Below are 15,982 nucleotides of genomic sequence, written 5' to 3' on the forward strand. Positions count from 1 at the left end.
GTTGGTGAAAAATAAGCAAACTACATATTATTGTAAAAAGTTTAAATGATTTAAAGCACTTTTTTTTTTTGTTTCTTTCATATTTCAATATAACTTTAATTCATTATTCAAGGGTGAGCTAGGCAAAAAAATTATTTGCAGAAAGCTTTTCATTTTATCCAAGTATGGACTTAACTTCCCCCCGATCCTAGATCGCCTGATCGAACATATTCTGCACCCATGCTTTTTCTTACATCACTGATTACAAGAGAGAAACTAATACAATTGATTCTTCTACTGTATTAGTATCTATTTTGAATATCTAGCATAATGTGGCAGAAGAGCAGGCCGGGGGGAAAAAAAAGCAGGATAAGATAAGAGTTCCACTAACTACCTCCTTTTTCATGTAATTAAAATACACATTTTAAAATACATTATTAATGCAAAAAAAAAAAAAAAAATAAAATAAAATAAACTACAGAAATGTGAAAAGTTAAGATTACAAAATATACAATTTTTACTTTGAAGATAAAGTTCTTAATAGATTGCCCTGCTTTTGCTTTTTGATGTGACACAATAATTTTTTTTTCTCTCTTTTCATTTTTATTTCTTTATTCCTTTTTCTTTTCCCCTATTTTATGTTTCCCAGTTCGTTTGGTGAATTTTCCTCTTCCAAAAAGAAATTAATTCTCCTGTGAAAATTTACGTTTCCTTAACCTCTCAGTTGTCTGTAGTTTTGCTATATCATTTTTAATTTAAGAATACTAATGCTCAAATATGGAAATTGGTTCTAAATTTTATCAAAAACATTTTGTTATAACTTGTTGGAAATAAAAAGCCTCAGGCACTTCAATCAATTTAAATTAGATTTTTAACGTATAAGTTCAATAAATTTTGTACAAAGCTTTCTGTCACATAAGCATAAACTTACATATCTTATATACTCTTCAATAACTGTGTCAAGAGGCAATTTCCCGTCCTTACGAAATATTGAACAGTTCCATTCTGCTTGGCGCGCAATCATTACTGAGGATGAGCCAGTAATTTTTCTAAAGCTTTCAATATCTTCAAAATTTTCAATTTCTCCAGATCCGCCACTAAATTTTTAAAATTAAACCTTAATATTTCACATTTATAAACAAAGCAGAAAATGCTTTCATTTTTAAAAATAATATACATAAATAAACATAACTATACAATCAATAATTTTTTTAAGCATTGAAAAATAAATTTCAACTACAGCATTAATCTTTCATATTTCAAGACATCCAACTGATCATGGCCTTAATTAGAAATTTTAGGACATGAGACAAGACACATCACAAGAATATCTGTCATTATATTTGCATTGAACAATAATTTTTAAGATTGATGTTTATTGGTTTATGATTACGTGAAAGGGCCAGTCTGAAAACAAAACTCTGAGTCAAAAATTGTTGCAACAAGAACAAGCATAAATGGATACTTACGTCAGGAAATAATTATACACATTCAAGATTATAAATGTTAACAAAATGAATTAATAAGTCTAATTAAAACTAACAAAAATTTAATAATGTCTAAACTCAAAGGAAAAAAAACATTATTACCATAAAAATCAAAATGAGCAGATTTAAAGGGTGGCATATTTTAAAATAACTTTCTGCTTTCTGGCTTAGAATGATTTAAATACTTGCAGGATGCCAAGGATTGAAATCTCAACACATAGCATACAATCAGCAAAACATTTGTTTGGTGTTGGCTTGATTTCAAATAAAATTTGGTTTTAGTTACATGTGTTATAAATTATGAAAGTTCATTTAAATTACTGAATATCCTTTTTTAAAGTTCATGAAAATCTTTTAAGTAAATCAATATTTCACTGAATAAAAAACACTAGTAAAAAAGGGGGTCATTGATAAAAAGGTTTTCAGACAGGGTTGGGTTTTAGACTGTCCAAAACCGGTTTAGGACAGGACAGGTGGTTTTTACCGTCCAAAACTGTCTAAAACTGTCCAAAAGTGTCTGAAACTGTCTTAAACTGTCCAAAACTATGCTAAAGCTAAAGGGGTGTAATCTAATCAACTCGTATTTACTGCAATATTCGCAATGTATAAATATAGATATTAATCAGGTTTAATTAATGGTATTTAATAAAAAAATTTCTCAAAAATGTTCATTTAAAAAATATTTTACTTAAAAAAATTGCTAATAGCTATTGCGTAAAAACATCCTTATGTAACAGTTAGCAGAGTTATCAAAGGAAATTCACAACACTACCAAGACAACTAATGTCAGTTCTAGAGACGTACCGAGTAGTACTTTGGCCGAGTAGCCGAGTACCGAGTACTCGGCCTTTTACTACTCGGCCGAGTACCGAGTTACCGAGTAACTCGGCCTTTCACTACTCGGCCGAGTTTCCCAGTACTAATTATGTTGAAAGAAGGACCACAGACATACACCGATGAATTTTGAACTTATTGAAATAGTAGTATAGACCTCCTTGTCCATATAATAGTATTTAAACTAAATTCCTGCTGAAATTTAACTACAAAATTTTGCAAAAATAATATTTTTTAAACTAAAAATGAATAAATAAAAAGTATGACTTATCAAGTTGGAATTAAAACAAATTATACAAATTTATTCATTATAGGTCGAGTTCGCTAAACATAAATAATTTTTAAAAGCAAAAAAACAAATGTGCAGGAACACTGCAGACACGTTTTTCTGTGTTACAGGGATCGTCTTTTCAGTGCATAACATGTGAACTAAAGAATGTAAAGGCATACGACAAAAAATTCGACTTTTGCTGGTTGCCTTTAAATCAACGAGCTCACATTTTGCGCATTGAAAAAGAAATTCCTTGTAATGCCAAAACACGTGTCTGCAGTGATCCTGCACTGTGCTTCTAACGTTGTTTTATTTCCTTTTATTTTTAAAGCTAAGGTATTTTTATATATCTTATAACTAATTTTAGTTTGTAGCAAAAATTCCATATTTGCACAATTTTTAACAAAAAAGTTTTATTAACTTTCGAGACTTTCGAGACAAGATTTACTCCATTGAAGTATTTCAAACTTCATTATTCTCAAAATTTAAATTTGAATTGTAAATGGTTGAAGAAAATTATATATGCTTGAGCTTTTTTGTAAATTTTAATACATTCAATTTTTTGCAACTACTCGGTATTGGCCGAGTATCTGATCAAAATTTGGCCGAGTACCGAGTAGTTACCGAGTACTCGGTACGTCTCTAGTCAGTTCCATTTATAACACAAAGGAATGTTATTAAATGTGCAATATTTAGGAAAAAGAAAAAAAAAACTTTTTTTTTTAATTGGTTTTTGCAAATAAGTTTTACATGATGTTTTAACAAAATTTATTTTTTAAATTATAGATTAAAGAACAAGAAATTGATGACTACACTTATGTTGTAGAACCTGTGCTAGTCTTAGTTCATATTTTTAATATAATACATTCTGTAACTACAAAAAATTGTAATTTATTGCATTTAAGTCAATTACTGCACTACATTTTGTAATCTTTCCTTTGCACACTTGCATAAATGTCGAAAAATTTGGTTTATGGAGGCAAAAAAACTCCTGCTTACAAATTGAAATTTTCAATGAAAAATTTAATTTTTACTTAATTGTACTAAAATCAGCTGCATGAATAAGTTACATATAGTATATTTATACCTGAATGTTCACATTAAATGAATATATTTTACAGTCAAAAAAATAATTTCGACACATTTTGTTCTGTTTTTGATATTTTCCCACAAAATATAGTTTCTCAAAAATAGTTTTGGACACTTTTGGGCTCAAGGGGTTTGAACAGGATGGTAAAAACCTTGCCAAACCTGCTTTCATTTGCACACATGCGTAAACATAGGGAAATTTGGTTACTATTATCAAAATAAATAAACTCATGCATGCAAATTGAAATTTTAATAAATAATTCAACCTCTATGTAACTAGATTAAAATCATCTGCATAAATAAGTTGAATGTTCTCATTGAATTAATGTTCAATATAAAACATTTTATTATTTATTTTTGATGTTTTTTCACAGAATACGTTTTTTCTAAAAATAGAGTTTTGGACACTTTCGGACAGTTTTGGACAGGACGGTAAAAACCAGGGTTTTTACCGTGGTTTTTACCGTAGTGTCCAAAACCTTGCCAACCCTGTTTTCAGAAGATTAATAGCTCATTTCTGCATTTATTTGATCTGTGGATTGTTAAAAATGCTGCAGGAGAAAAAAACAAGAAGTACGAAAGTTCTAAAAAGTTATGAATTCCTTCAATGAACTGATGCATACCCAACATGTGAAAACTCTTTGCACTTTAAAGTGAAAAGGATTTCCATACCATTGCTCAAGATTTCTTCAAATTTAAATCAATCTCAAAAACAGTCAGAAAACTTTTGAAAATGCATCTTTTGTGAAAACAAAGAAAACTGTCATTTCTGTGAGATAAGTATCACTGAGGTTCGATTTTTTTTACACAGTGAAAAGAAGGTTACATTCCGAAGTGCTCTCATAATCGGTGGTGTAGCTAGATTCCTTAAGGGAGGTGTCCTGTCTAAAGTCAGCCAGCTGAAAAAAGCCAGCTTTTTACCTTCAAGGGAGGAATCCAGATCCAGGGACCACCTCCTTTCATACACCACTGCTCATAATCACAAAAGTAACAAATCAGCAAAAATAAACAATTGAAACAAATAAGTTAATTACTTTCATAACAAAAATAGTGCTTACTTTGCAATTATAGGCACTGATAAAGCTTCGGAAATGCATTTGATTGTGTGATTTCTATTTTTATGTTGAGGTCTTTCACTAATAATCCTGCCATGCACAGCAATTGCAGCAACCCCTGTATTCTGAATGAGTTTCACTAATTGCAGTGTTTCATCTAGCTAACAAATATAATATCCAAAAGATATTTTACAAAGTTGAAGTGTTTTCAAAGTAAGACAAAAACAAACAAGAAGTTGTATTCAAAATTAAATGAACCAACTTTTTTGTTTATCACCTTTAATTTTTTGAACCTCAGCTAAATCTCTCTTAGTTGGATTAAGTTGCAAATTCTTGTATATACATTTTTTTTTTCATATTTAGAACAATTTTTAAAAATTGAAATACAGTAACTCCTTGTTATATGGCACTTGTTGGAGGACAACAAAAAAGGGTTAGTTAATTATCATGCTAGAGCAATTTTCTTAATTAAAAAAAATTGCAAAAGCAATTTTTCTTTTAAAATAAAAAATAAATAAAAAAAATTCCTACTATTTTAAGGCAGAATACAACTTGAAAGTTGAAATTTAAACTGCAACCAATTTAGAGCACAAAACAAGATCACACAGCAAGAACTGTTGTTAGTTTGCAGGAAAAAAAGAAAAATTATTGCCAAGAAATCCAAATTGATCAAATAACATAAGATAACGAACATTTTTGGCACATCTGTTTTGTGACAAGCAAAATGATTACATTATGAAATTCAAACCTTTAAAATCCAGGTGGTTCTGGATTTTGTGCTATGTTTTTATGTCAAATAAATTCATATAAAATAACACTTTAATGTAGCATATTAAGACAGAAATTAACTGAAGTGGCAAGTAGTTTAGTATATCATTAGAAAAATTGGTACAGAAAAATTTAACTAAAAGCTTACATCTGGTAAAACTCGAATTTTGCAAGTAACAGGGCAGGAAGCATAATCTGTCAAAGTTGTAAGAATAGCTTTTACTTTTTCTGGTTGAGTGAGCAATGCAGCCCCCATGCCACCCTGAAATCAAATACTACACCAGTAAAATATCATAGTGATCTGTCAGGAGAAAATATTGGCACTAGGTTATACGATGAAAAAATATACCTTTATAGAAAACTCTTTCGGGCAACCCATATTGATATCAATACCCGATATATCATTTTCTCTACAAAATCAAGAAATCAATATTAGCATAAATAATTATTTTAAACCTATTTGTACAATAAACATCAAATTAACAATTATTATTTAAAATGTACTTAAAAATAATTTTTTATTACTAAATGTTCCAAATTTGTGCAAATCTGCAGATAATTTAAAAAATAAAGATAGAAAAGTAAAATATGAAATCTGGAAATTTGAGAACAAATGAAATTAATAATTGTGTTATTCTTTTTATATATAGATGCGTTTGAAAACCTTAAAGCATGTTTTGCGACAAAACACATTATGTGAATTACATACAGGTCTACATACCGTTTATCTATACATACACACCAGGGCCGTAATGTGGATCTTGAAGCAGGGAACACCAAGACACATTTCAAGTTTTAAAATGTTTTTTAAATAAACTGTCATGAGTTATTCCTGAGGGGGATGAAGACCCCTGTCATATATAGATTTCACTGTGGTTGTGCTCAAAGAGCTCAACCGGTCAACCAGAAGCTAATCGCAGAGTTCTTGAGAGTTACTGGTTAACTGGTCACTTCTGATGTCATTCTATGAGCCTCACTGGTTGATCTACCGATCAACCCCAGCTTAAGCTAGTTCATTTTGTTGATGAAATCACGTGACATTTTTGACCAATTATAAGTATTTTTCACCTGGGTGTTATTCGTCTGCGCAAGTAACAGGTGATCAACCGAAAGCTTTCGATGAAACATTGGTTTGTGAACAACCGGTTAGTAACCACTGACGTCATTTTTGTCACGTGATCAACCAACCAGTCGCTACTGATCGTGCTTGTCGAGCGTAAGCTATGAAAAAATATTCCAAAACACTTTTAATAACTCACAGCACAAAGGATTCTATTATTTTAAAACTACTGCTTTTTTTTTCTTTGAAGAAGAAGAATATTTCTTTGCTTTTTTAAAAAAAATGAAATTACTTAAATCTGATATTCCTTTACTTTGATTTCCCCCCCCCTTCCGCCCATATGACAAACAAAAACTTAAACTATATTTGTTTCTTATTTGAACCAGCAATTCACTTCAGTACTTGTGACATATTATACACACTTTTCTCCCCAAAAAATGTGTCTAAAATTTTCTATTCTTTAAATTAACTTCTCACTAAAGATAAAAAATTTGAGTAGACATCAGATTTTAAAGTCGCATTCCTAACAGCCGAATCTGATTTTGCTTATACCCTATAATCTTGATCTCCCAATCATAACACAGATTATTTGGAGTTCTATCACATCATAGAGGGATACTTGTATCACAGGGGTGCCCACCCCCCAAGGGCTAGGGCACACCCCCCTCAATATCGGTGAGACCTCCCCAAAAATGAGAAAACACTCATCAAAACACACACCGTAAAAATTTTAATGGTGCAATCTGCGCCATGAACTCCCCCCTCTTTAAGGTGGGCACCCTTGTGTATCAATATCATTGGCAACTTTTAAAACAGAATTACAGCCAATTAGATTAGGACGAGGCAACAGTTGTGTATTCGGTATGCAAAATTTTTTCGATTACATGTTGTACAAAAGAATCTACATTTTTCAACAATAAACCTATGAATGTCCAACACATTGATTAAAAAGTTCCAATTTTATCAGTGACAAGAATGCTTAGATGTACTAACTACATTTCCAATTTCATTTACCAAATTATGTATCTTAAACTAAGTGACCATTCAAATACAGATTATTTTTGTAGAAATCATTTATAATTAAGTAAAGAACTTAAATTAGTTGATCATGAATATCTAAAAAAAAAAAAAGAGGACACAGAAATAAGGTCAAAAGCTAAATAATGTTGCAACGTTAGCTTGAATAATGATATATATATATATATTTTAGACATACGTAACTTTATTCAGAATAAATCACACAGATGTACAATTAAATGGTTTGGTTTGATTTTATTTTTAAATCTTTGAGCGATCTTGTAGCACCATGTATTGTGGCTCATTAATTTCATCTTTTTTTAAAGAAAAACAGATGTTTTTCAATGTAATCATGGCTAGTTCTGAAGGCTAAGCATGATTAGAATCTCCAGGCTTTGCCAAGTTAAGAAAAACTAGAAAAAATGTTGGCTCATACATGGCAACTTCCTACTAAAAACTGATAAAATCAAAAGGGTTTAAAGTTTGTATTTAGTAGACATAAGTAATCTAAAACTAAACTAGCTAATCTAATATTAGCTAGTTTTACTGCAACAAATTTTAAATCTTAAGAATTCAGAGAATTCTGCAATAGAAATATACTCCTGTTTGTGAAAATTGCAGACCCACAAAGGACTTATGCGAGTGAGCCGAAAATTGCAGGAAATGTAAAGTAGGGCATGATATGCAAATGATTAGAAATGCAGACCGGCAGTGCATGCGTATGCTGAGCAGCGCCCTCTGAACCGCGGATCGAACCGAATATTAATAGAGGGCTGTAGCGAGGCGTGTATGAATATCGGTGCTTATATGCTAGAGTAAACGTTAATTGAATCTTTACTATGCGAAAGAAAGCGAAATTTGAGCAAATTTCGAAGATTGAACGAGGTAGAATTGTTGGCCTTCGTGAAGCTGGATTGTCTTATCGTGAAGCAGCCGCTCGTGTGCAGCGTAACAGCAGCACAATCATGCGTGTTTGGAAGCAGCGGATGGAAGAGGGTCGGACAGCTAGGAAATCCGGGAGTGGACCCCAAAATGTGCCGTCAGCTCGTGATGACAGATATCTGGTGTGTATAACACTGACGGACCGCACAGCTTCTTCTAGACAATTGGCAGCACAGTGGTCAAGAACTACAGGTGTTTCATTGTGTGCTTCATCAATTCGGAGACATCTGCTGCAGCGTGGGCTGCGGGCAAGGATTTCTTTATACAGGATTCCTCTCACGCAAAACCATCACCGCCTGCGGCTACAATGGGCCAATGTGCATAGGAGCTGGCGTGCTGATTGGCAGCAGGTCCTCTTTTCTGATGAAGTGGCACCATGATGGCCAAATTCGTGTCAGGCGCTATGCCGGTGAACGGCACATTCTGGAGTGCATTATCGAACGCCACAGTGGACGAACACCCGGAGTTATGGTCTGGGGTGCCATAGCATATCATGGACGATCTCAATTGCTACGAATTGTGGGCAATTTGAACAGTACCTGATACATAAACAAAGTTTTACAGCCCCAAGCTAGTCCTTTCCTGCAAGGATTGCCAGGGGCTGCATTCCAGCAGGATAATGTCCGTCCACATGTCGCCAGGACTGTCAAATCCTACCTTGATTCACAGCAGGTACAGCTTCTTCCTTGGCCTGCATATTCCCCGGATATGTGACAGATTGAATATGTGTGGGGACTTTGTTGGGCGGCATCTCGCTCGTGATCCTCGTCCTGTTCCTTCGACAGACGAATTTTGGTTGCGCATACAAACAATATGGAATACTCTTCCGCAGGCAGATGTTCAAACTTTGTTTCATTCCATGCCGAGTCGTGTAGCAGCTCTTATTGTGGCACGTGGTGGCCACAAAAAATACTAATTTCTATCTTTTTTATTGTTTGTTTGGTTTGAAAATGTAATCATTTGTTTGTACCATTACCACTCAACTGTGCATTAAATTTCATTCAACTACTTCATGGTGATGCAATTTACACAAACAGGAGTGCAGTATTAAGAAATACTTATTGATCAAGGATATCTAACAGCAAATAGTTCAACCTATTAGTGTTTCTAGGTAAAACAAGTTATTTTTTAATTTATTATTTAAAAAAAATAACTTACACCATTTTAAAAGCCTTCAAAGCTCTTTCAGGTGATGAAGTACCCTATAAAGAAATAATACTAACATAAATAAATCTATTTTATACTAAATAAAACTTTTGAATAAGCTAAGAGCAGGTTCTTTTTCATTTTTAATAAAATGCAATCATGCAACACTACAATTTGAAATAAGTTTTAAGTTAAAGATAATAATTACTATAAAAGTTGATCTTTTTTTAAAAAATAAATACAATATTGTGTCACCTGCAATATCTGAATAATATTCCTGACCAAATGGGGACAAAACGTGGTATTTTGGCAATTAAAACAAAACATTTAATTGGTCATGCCTCACTTTTTTTTTGCATTTATATTTATTTTTTCATATAAAGATACTTCTATCTTGATATACTCCACCTTCAATGTACAAATGATCAAAACTTCACAAATCCTACTTTCTGTTTTATCAAATAAGAAAACAAAAGCCATAATTAATTTTCTTTCAACAGTAAGATGATCTATTAAAAATAGCTACTAAACAAACAGTCAACTGTAAATGATTACTAACTAAAAATTTGAAATTTTAGGTGCATTATGTTTAGAAACAAAAATTTGGCTTTAATAATTCGTAACCGAATTCTTTAGGGGGAAAAAAAATTGATGTTCACGTGAGCTAAGATGACCTTAACAATGTTTACCTTTCTTGGGGGAGTTCACTAAAAGAGTAAACGTTTTATGGAAAGAATTTGAGTTAGAATAGAAAAGTCACCATGAAAGTAACCCAACTTATTTCAGTGCCAATTACCCTTCCCTAGCACCTGAAAAAGAGATAAACTGTCAAGAGCTCAACTCACCAAAGCTACACTATAAATATACTGTTTATTTTAATTTAGTTAACATTTATTCAAATAATTTTGTATCAGTTATTTCATTTAAACATCAAAATAATTACAATAGTTTTGCTAAGGGAGGTGGGAAAAAATAGGTTTCGTTAAAGCAGCTTTTACTACCTACGCAAATATTTGCTAACCTCAAACAATACATACCAACTGCAGAACTAACTTGGGCTTTTCTTTGTCACAAGTTCTAAAAACTACATTTTGATCGTCATCTATAAAATCCACTGTATTTAAAATTCCTAAAAGTAGATAAAAAAAAAATTTCAAAACAATTTTTTTCTTGTATACATGTTAATAGATTGAGATGTAATAAACATAAACAACAAATATTATTTAAAAAAAAATCATTCCCAATAATTCAGTAAAACCTGATTTAAATATCCACGAGAATGTCAAACATGATGAAAGATACTGGGAAGTAATATTACGTTAATGGTGAAAAACATTAACATAAGCGATAAGAGACTTTGACAAACTGATTAAACTACTAAGGAGTTTCAAAAGGAAAAGTAACAAGAGCTCTAAGGAGGGGGGAGGAGTCCAAATTCTCTGTATGAATAAAAATCGTCGTGAAGATGAACAAGATGATGAAAGCTTTCTAAGGGTGTTGGTAGATGGAGCTGGGTGTCCATCACATTAGAAGATGGCAGCATTGATGGAAACCTGTCCTGCCAATGAAACAAGAAGTGTGATAAGGTTTTTGTGTTGGGAGGTATTTGACCATGCTCTTTACAGACCTTTCAACAAGTGATTTTCATCTTTTTGGACCTTTAACTTGGAGGTACGGCATGGAAGAAATCATCAAGAATGAAACTACATCAAGATGGCTTGCCGAACCATAGCATCGGTTTTGAACTGCTGACCTTCCAAGTGTTTCTTTCAAGGTCCAAAGTAATGGAAATCACTTGGTGCAAGGTCGGGATTGTAAGGAGAGCAGTCCAATACCTCCTAAAGAAAAAAACCTAATCACACTTCATGCTTCATTGGCAGGACATGTTTCCGTTAATGCAGCCATCTTCTGACATTTTGTCCTGTTAGAGTGGATAGCTCCCCGAAAGCATTTGAAAGCTCTGATCATCTTCATTATCTTCAGCATGATTTTCATTCATACAAAGAAGCTGCGGACCTGTCAGATAGATCTCTTCCTACCTTATTTTTTGAAACGCTTAAGAACAAAGTGATAATGTAAGTCACAATGCTTTCGGAGAAAACCTTTTATTTAAATTACAGGCCACTCAAGCACAGACGAGTGCCCCTCATCATTTTAAGCTTATTGGACTCAGGAAATAAATAATATGTGAACCTTATGCAGCAACTAATCTTTGAACTGATAGATTAGTAAAAATTGCACCAAAAAGTAAGTATTAGAGTAAAATCTCCTTAAAACAAAACAACAAAATAGATTCTTCCTTGAAACATTACTGAAGCACTCTTCAGAAGACTACCTACTTTTTTCGTTAATGCTAATTCTCCTTTTATTCCTCACTTTTAATATGTAAGAATTACTTGAAAATACGAAATAGGAAAATATTGAACAGAGTACACTTTACAAAGAAGTGAAATCTGGACAGACTACACTTCTTTGGAGTATATAAATTTAGCCCCAGTAGCAGAAACTTTCTAGCCAGTCTGCGACACTATTTTGGGCAGTTGAAAATAATCTGCAGAATTATTATTAGTTTTATTTTAAGTTTTCATAAAATACACAAGTCCGTAAAAACCTTATAAAGGTCAAGACTCAGAAATTTTCTAACTGGCCAGTAACCACTAGACCCGAAAAACTTAGTGGCCACTACTGTCGCCGAGTTTTAAAGTATGAAAAAAGGGGGGGGGGGCAGTTTTCACTACTTTCATAAAAATAAATATAGAACTTTGTGCACTATGACAAACAATTATTCAATACATATTTATTTAAATATGGAAAATTTAAGTTAAAATAAGTGTTTGATTTTTTTTTCAAGAAATGGAAAAATAAATAAATTAGCAAATGAGAATTTGGCAGGAAACTGCATTTTAGATGAATGTTTTAGTTTATACCAAAGCTTCACAACAATGAGGATCAAATACAACAGATAATAATTCACATTTTTTATGAAAATAATTTTTAAAAAATGCATGATTTATTGTACATTTTATGTTATCCTCAATAGTTTGTATTAAGGTAAACATTAATTCTGTTTTGGAAACTTAGACAAGCAATAGTCTCGTTATAGTCTCATCTATTTCCATCTTGCGAATGACTAAATATGGCGCTAACGCGCAAATTTTTAATGATTATAGATTTTTTAATTTGTTACAAAAAGTAGTAACAAATTCAAAATCCTTAAAAAAAATAAAATTTAGATGAAATAGTATTTTGCACCTTAGCCTCTAAAGCAATGAAGATTAAATAATATTCTAAAGATAAAATTTTGTATTTTTCAAGACAATCACAAAGAATCACCTGAAAAAGATGGCACATTTTGCATAATTTTCAAGTTTGCATTGCAATAAACATCCAATTCCCTGTACCAACATATTGGGAATGACCAAACATGGCGACTACGCCAAAAATTAACATATAAATTTCTGAATTTGCTGCAAAAAACAATTCAAAAATAAAAATCCTTATGAAACTACACTTGAGCTGAAAAAGTTTTTAGCTCTTTTGCATCCAACGCAAGGAGGATAAGGTGAAATTTTAAATATATTTTTTTTTCATTTCTCAAGAAAATTATTTAAAAAAATTAAAAAACAAGAAAAAAGCGATTTGATGCACATTTTAAGTTATTTTCATTCGTTTGCAGAAAAACAAAACATCCAATTCTGCTTTGTTTTTGAAAACTTAGGCACGAAAGCATCTCATCAACTTCGATCTTGTGAATGACCAAATATGGCGTATAGGTTTCCAGCTGAAATATCCATCGCTTTTCCGGTCAAAAAGCGATCTCCAAACGATCTTTACCAAGTTGTGTTTCTTTTTTTTTCTTTTTATTGTTTATTTTTTCTTTCTTTCTTGTTGTTCTTGAGTAAAATTATCTGCAGGCCACTGAAAAATCTGCGACGCACGTCTCCCAGTTTCTGCTACCGGGAATTTAGCCAGCTGGATCATTAGAATCTTAATTTAACTTTCTTATTTAATAATTTTTTACTCATCTGTAAATTCACGTTTCTTTCAGAGAACTAGATTTACATCTTTTACGAACTTAATTTCAGTTTTTCTCCATAATTTGTGACATTTTTCCCCGAGACAAAAAAAAAAAAAAACTGGGTCCAGCAATGGGCTTTTTTCATTTAAATGCTGGCAAGTTTCATTCAAAAGATGTTTTTGCAATCCAAATTGCAATAGCATCTTAGCACATTAGCAGTGCGATAGCACGTCCTTCATTAGTTAGTTTTCGTCAAGGCATGACAGAACTATGAGGTATAAACCAACTTCCTAATTTCGTATATAAGTTTGACTCCGTTATATTATAAAAATCAATCAAAATTTATTAACATCACACATAACGTTGTTACACCTCAAGAAGTAGTCCCTCAATTAAATTAAAAATTTATCGAACACGATCTCGTGCTTCTTTTACTTTTTAACAGGGCAGTTCTCAAAAGGTGGGAGCAAACACAGACTTCAACTTTGAAGCTTCAACACCAAATAACTTTCATTTTAATTAACTCTAAAATTTTTGAGGTAAATTATAATGCTGTATAGAGACAAGAATTGACATAAATTATGGAAAAAAAGCTCTTCAAATGCCCTTAAAAAATATTTTCTTTGCTAAATGGCACAATTTTGGACATACCAAAACGTTAACTGAGTAAATGTACCATTAAAAAAATTTTTTTTAAATTATTTCCATACGTTACAAAAAAAAAATAAAGGCATGAATCTTACACTGAATAATTTTTTGTTAATATTTTACACAAATAACAAAAGTAAAGACAGATTATTTACTTTGTAAACGATTTTAGAAAAAAGTAAGTTTGAAATTTGATGCATGTCCAAAAGTTACGATCTTTACAATGCTATTATTTGAGAACTAAGTATATGATGTTTTCGTTTTAAAGGTATTTATCGATCCTCAGAATCAGTTTTTAATTGTTTAAAAGTGTTTTCATAAGCTTTTATGCAGTATCTTAGAAGAAAAATAATTTTTCTTAAACATACATGTGAGATGTCCAAATGGCGTTACGATCTTGACGCCGATAATTATGTCCGTTTATTTATAATTTTTTTATAATCCACTGTCTTCTAACATCAATAAAAAAGATTATTATGATGTTATCTTTTTTAATCCATTGGTATTTTGCATAACTAATACGTTACACATTGAACAATACATAAATTACAGTAGAAACATGGCTTGTTATGATCGAACAAAAGCCATTTTGCGCGAAAATCGCCAAGCAAACCTCCGTTGGCGACAACACAGTATACGATAAGCTAAAGGTTACCAGAGGGGGATTCCAGTTTGACAAATGTAGTTATTCGTCAGCTGCACCAGTTTTGGCGCCTTTATCACCTGCGCTAGCAATTTTTTTTTCTCGCCGCTTTTATTATTCTAGAATTTTTTTTCTCTTCTTTTAAACATAATTTAACGATCTCCAAAAAGAAATACGAATTTCTTTTTTCAATAATTTTTTTTAGACATCGTTTTAATTCTTATGACATTAGAAAAAATATTCATTATTAAAACTGATGTCACTTTTTACATTCTCTCTTAAAGCATATTTTGTTTATTTTTCCTTTAAAAATATATATATGTCGTATTTGTCTCTATTTTTATTCCTTATTTGTCCCAATAAATCAAACTACTAGTTTGTATAATTATTTCCATGAAGCTTTTTTCTACCTTTCATCAACTTCTTCAAAATCATTCCAAAACATTATTATATGTAAAGAGCAGTATGTATAGCCATTCAAGTACTTCATTATTATCCTCTTTGTCATTAAATTGCAAAATTCAAAAAGTAGTAAATAAAATTTTCATTGGAAAAGTTAAAAATCAGATTAACAGTTGTCAAAAATGGTGAAACTTACATTATGATGATGTCCAAAATCCGTTACCTACAGGACAACAATGTCCAAAATGTGTTACCTACAGACTGCTAATTTAATTTGCTAATTAACATTTTTTACAAATACCTGCTGTCTTTTCATGTTCATGTATTGTGTTCTAGGTATGCATACTATAGAATAAAAGCAAAATTGATATCAAATTCGAAAATTTTTGAAATTGCTCAAAGTTAACTTTTTTGTTCCCACCTTTTGAGAACTGCCCAACAATGAGGTGTTGCCATACAACAATTTGTGTAAAATGAAATAAATAAAAATATTTAACAATTGAAATACATTACAAATACGAATGAGGTTTTGCCCTTACTAGAGATGATCTTTACGTGGGAACATTGAAAAAAGAACCAGATAGTCAAAAGTGGTCAAGTGAAGATAATAAGCAATTCAGATT

At 31.6% G+C, this 15,982-nt stretch overlaps 1 protein-coding gene across 1 annotated transcript in view; it reads right to left on the bottom strand.

Moving 5' to 3' along the window:
- Window positions 1-15,982, bottom strand: part of LOC129219903 (tRNA-dihydrouridine(20) synthase [NAD(P)+]-like) — a 30,629-nt gene that overhangs the window by 13,158 nt on the left and 1,489 nt on the right. The window contains exons 3-8 of the mRNA XM_054854218.1: window positions 10,686-10,777; window positions 9,661-9,704; window positions 5,833-5,893; window positions 5,632-5,745; window positions 4,719-4,876; window positions 911-1,076 (exon numbers count right to left, since the gene is read on the bottom strand). Coding sequence (XP_054710193.1) covers window positions 911-1,076; window positions 4,719-4,876; window positions 5,632-5,745; window positions 5,833-5,893; window positions 9,661-9,704; window positions 10,686-10,777 — 635 coding nt within the window. The remainder of the gene's footprint in view (window positions 1-910; window positions 1,077-4,718; window positions 4,877-5,631; window positions 5,746-5,832; window positions 5,894-9,660; window positions 9,705-10,685; window positions 10,778-15,982) is intronic.

Source organism: Uloborus diversus, chromosome 4, assembly GCF_026930045.1.
Source record: "Uloborus diversus isolate 005 chromosome 4, Udiv.v.3.1, whole genome shotgun sequence".
NCBI lineage: Eukaryota > Metazoa > Arthropoda > Arachnida > Araneae > Uloboridae > Uloborus > Uloborus diversus.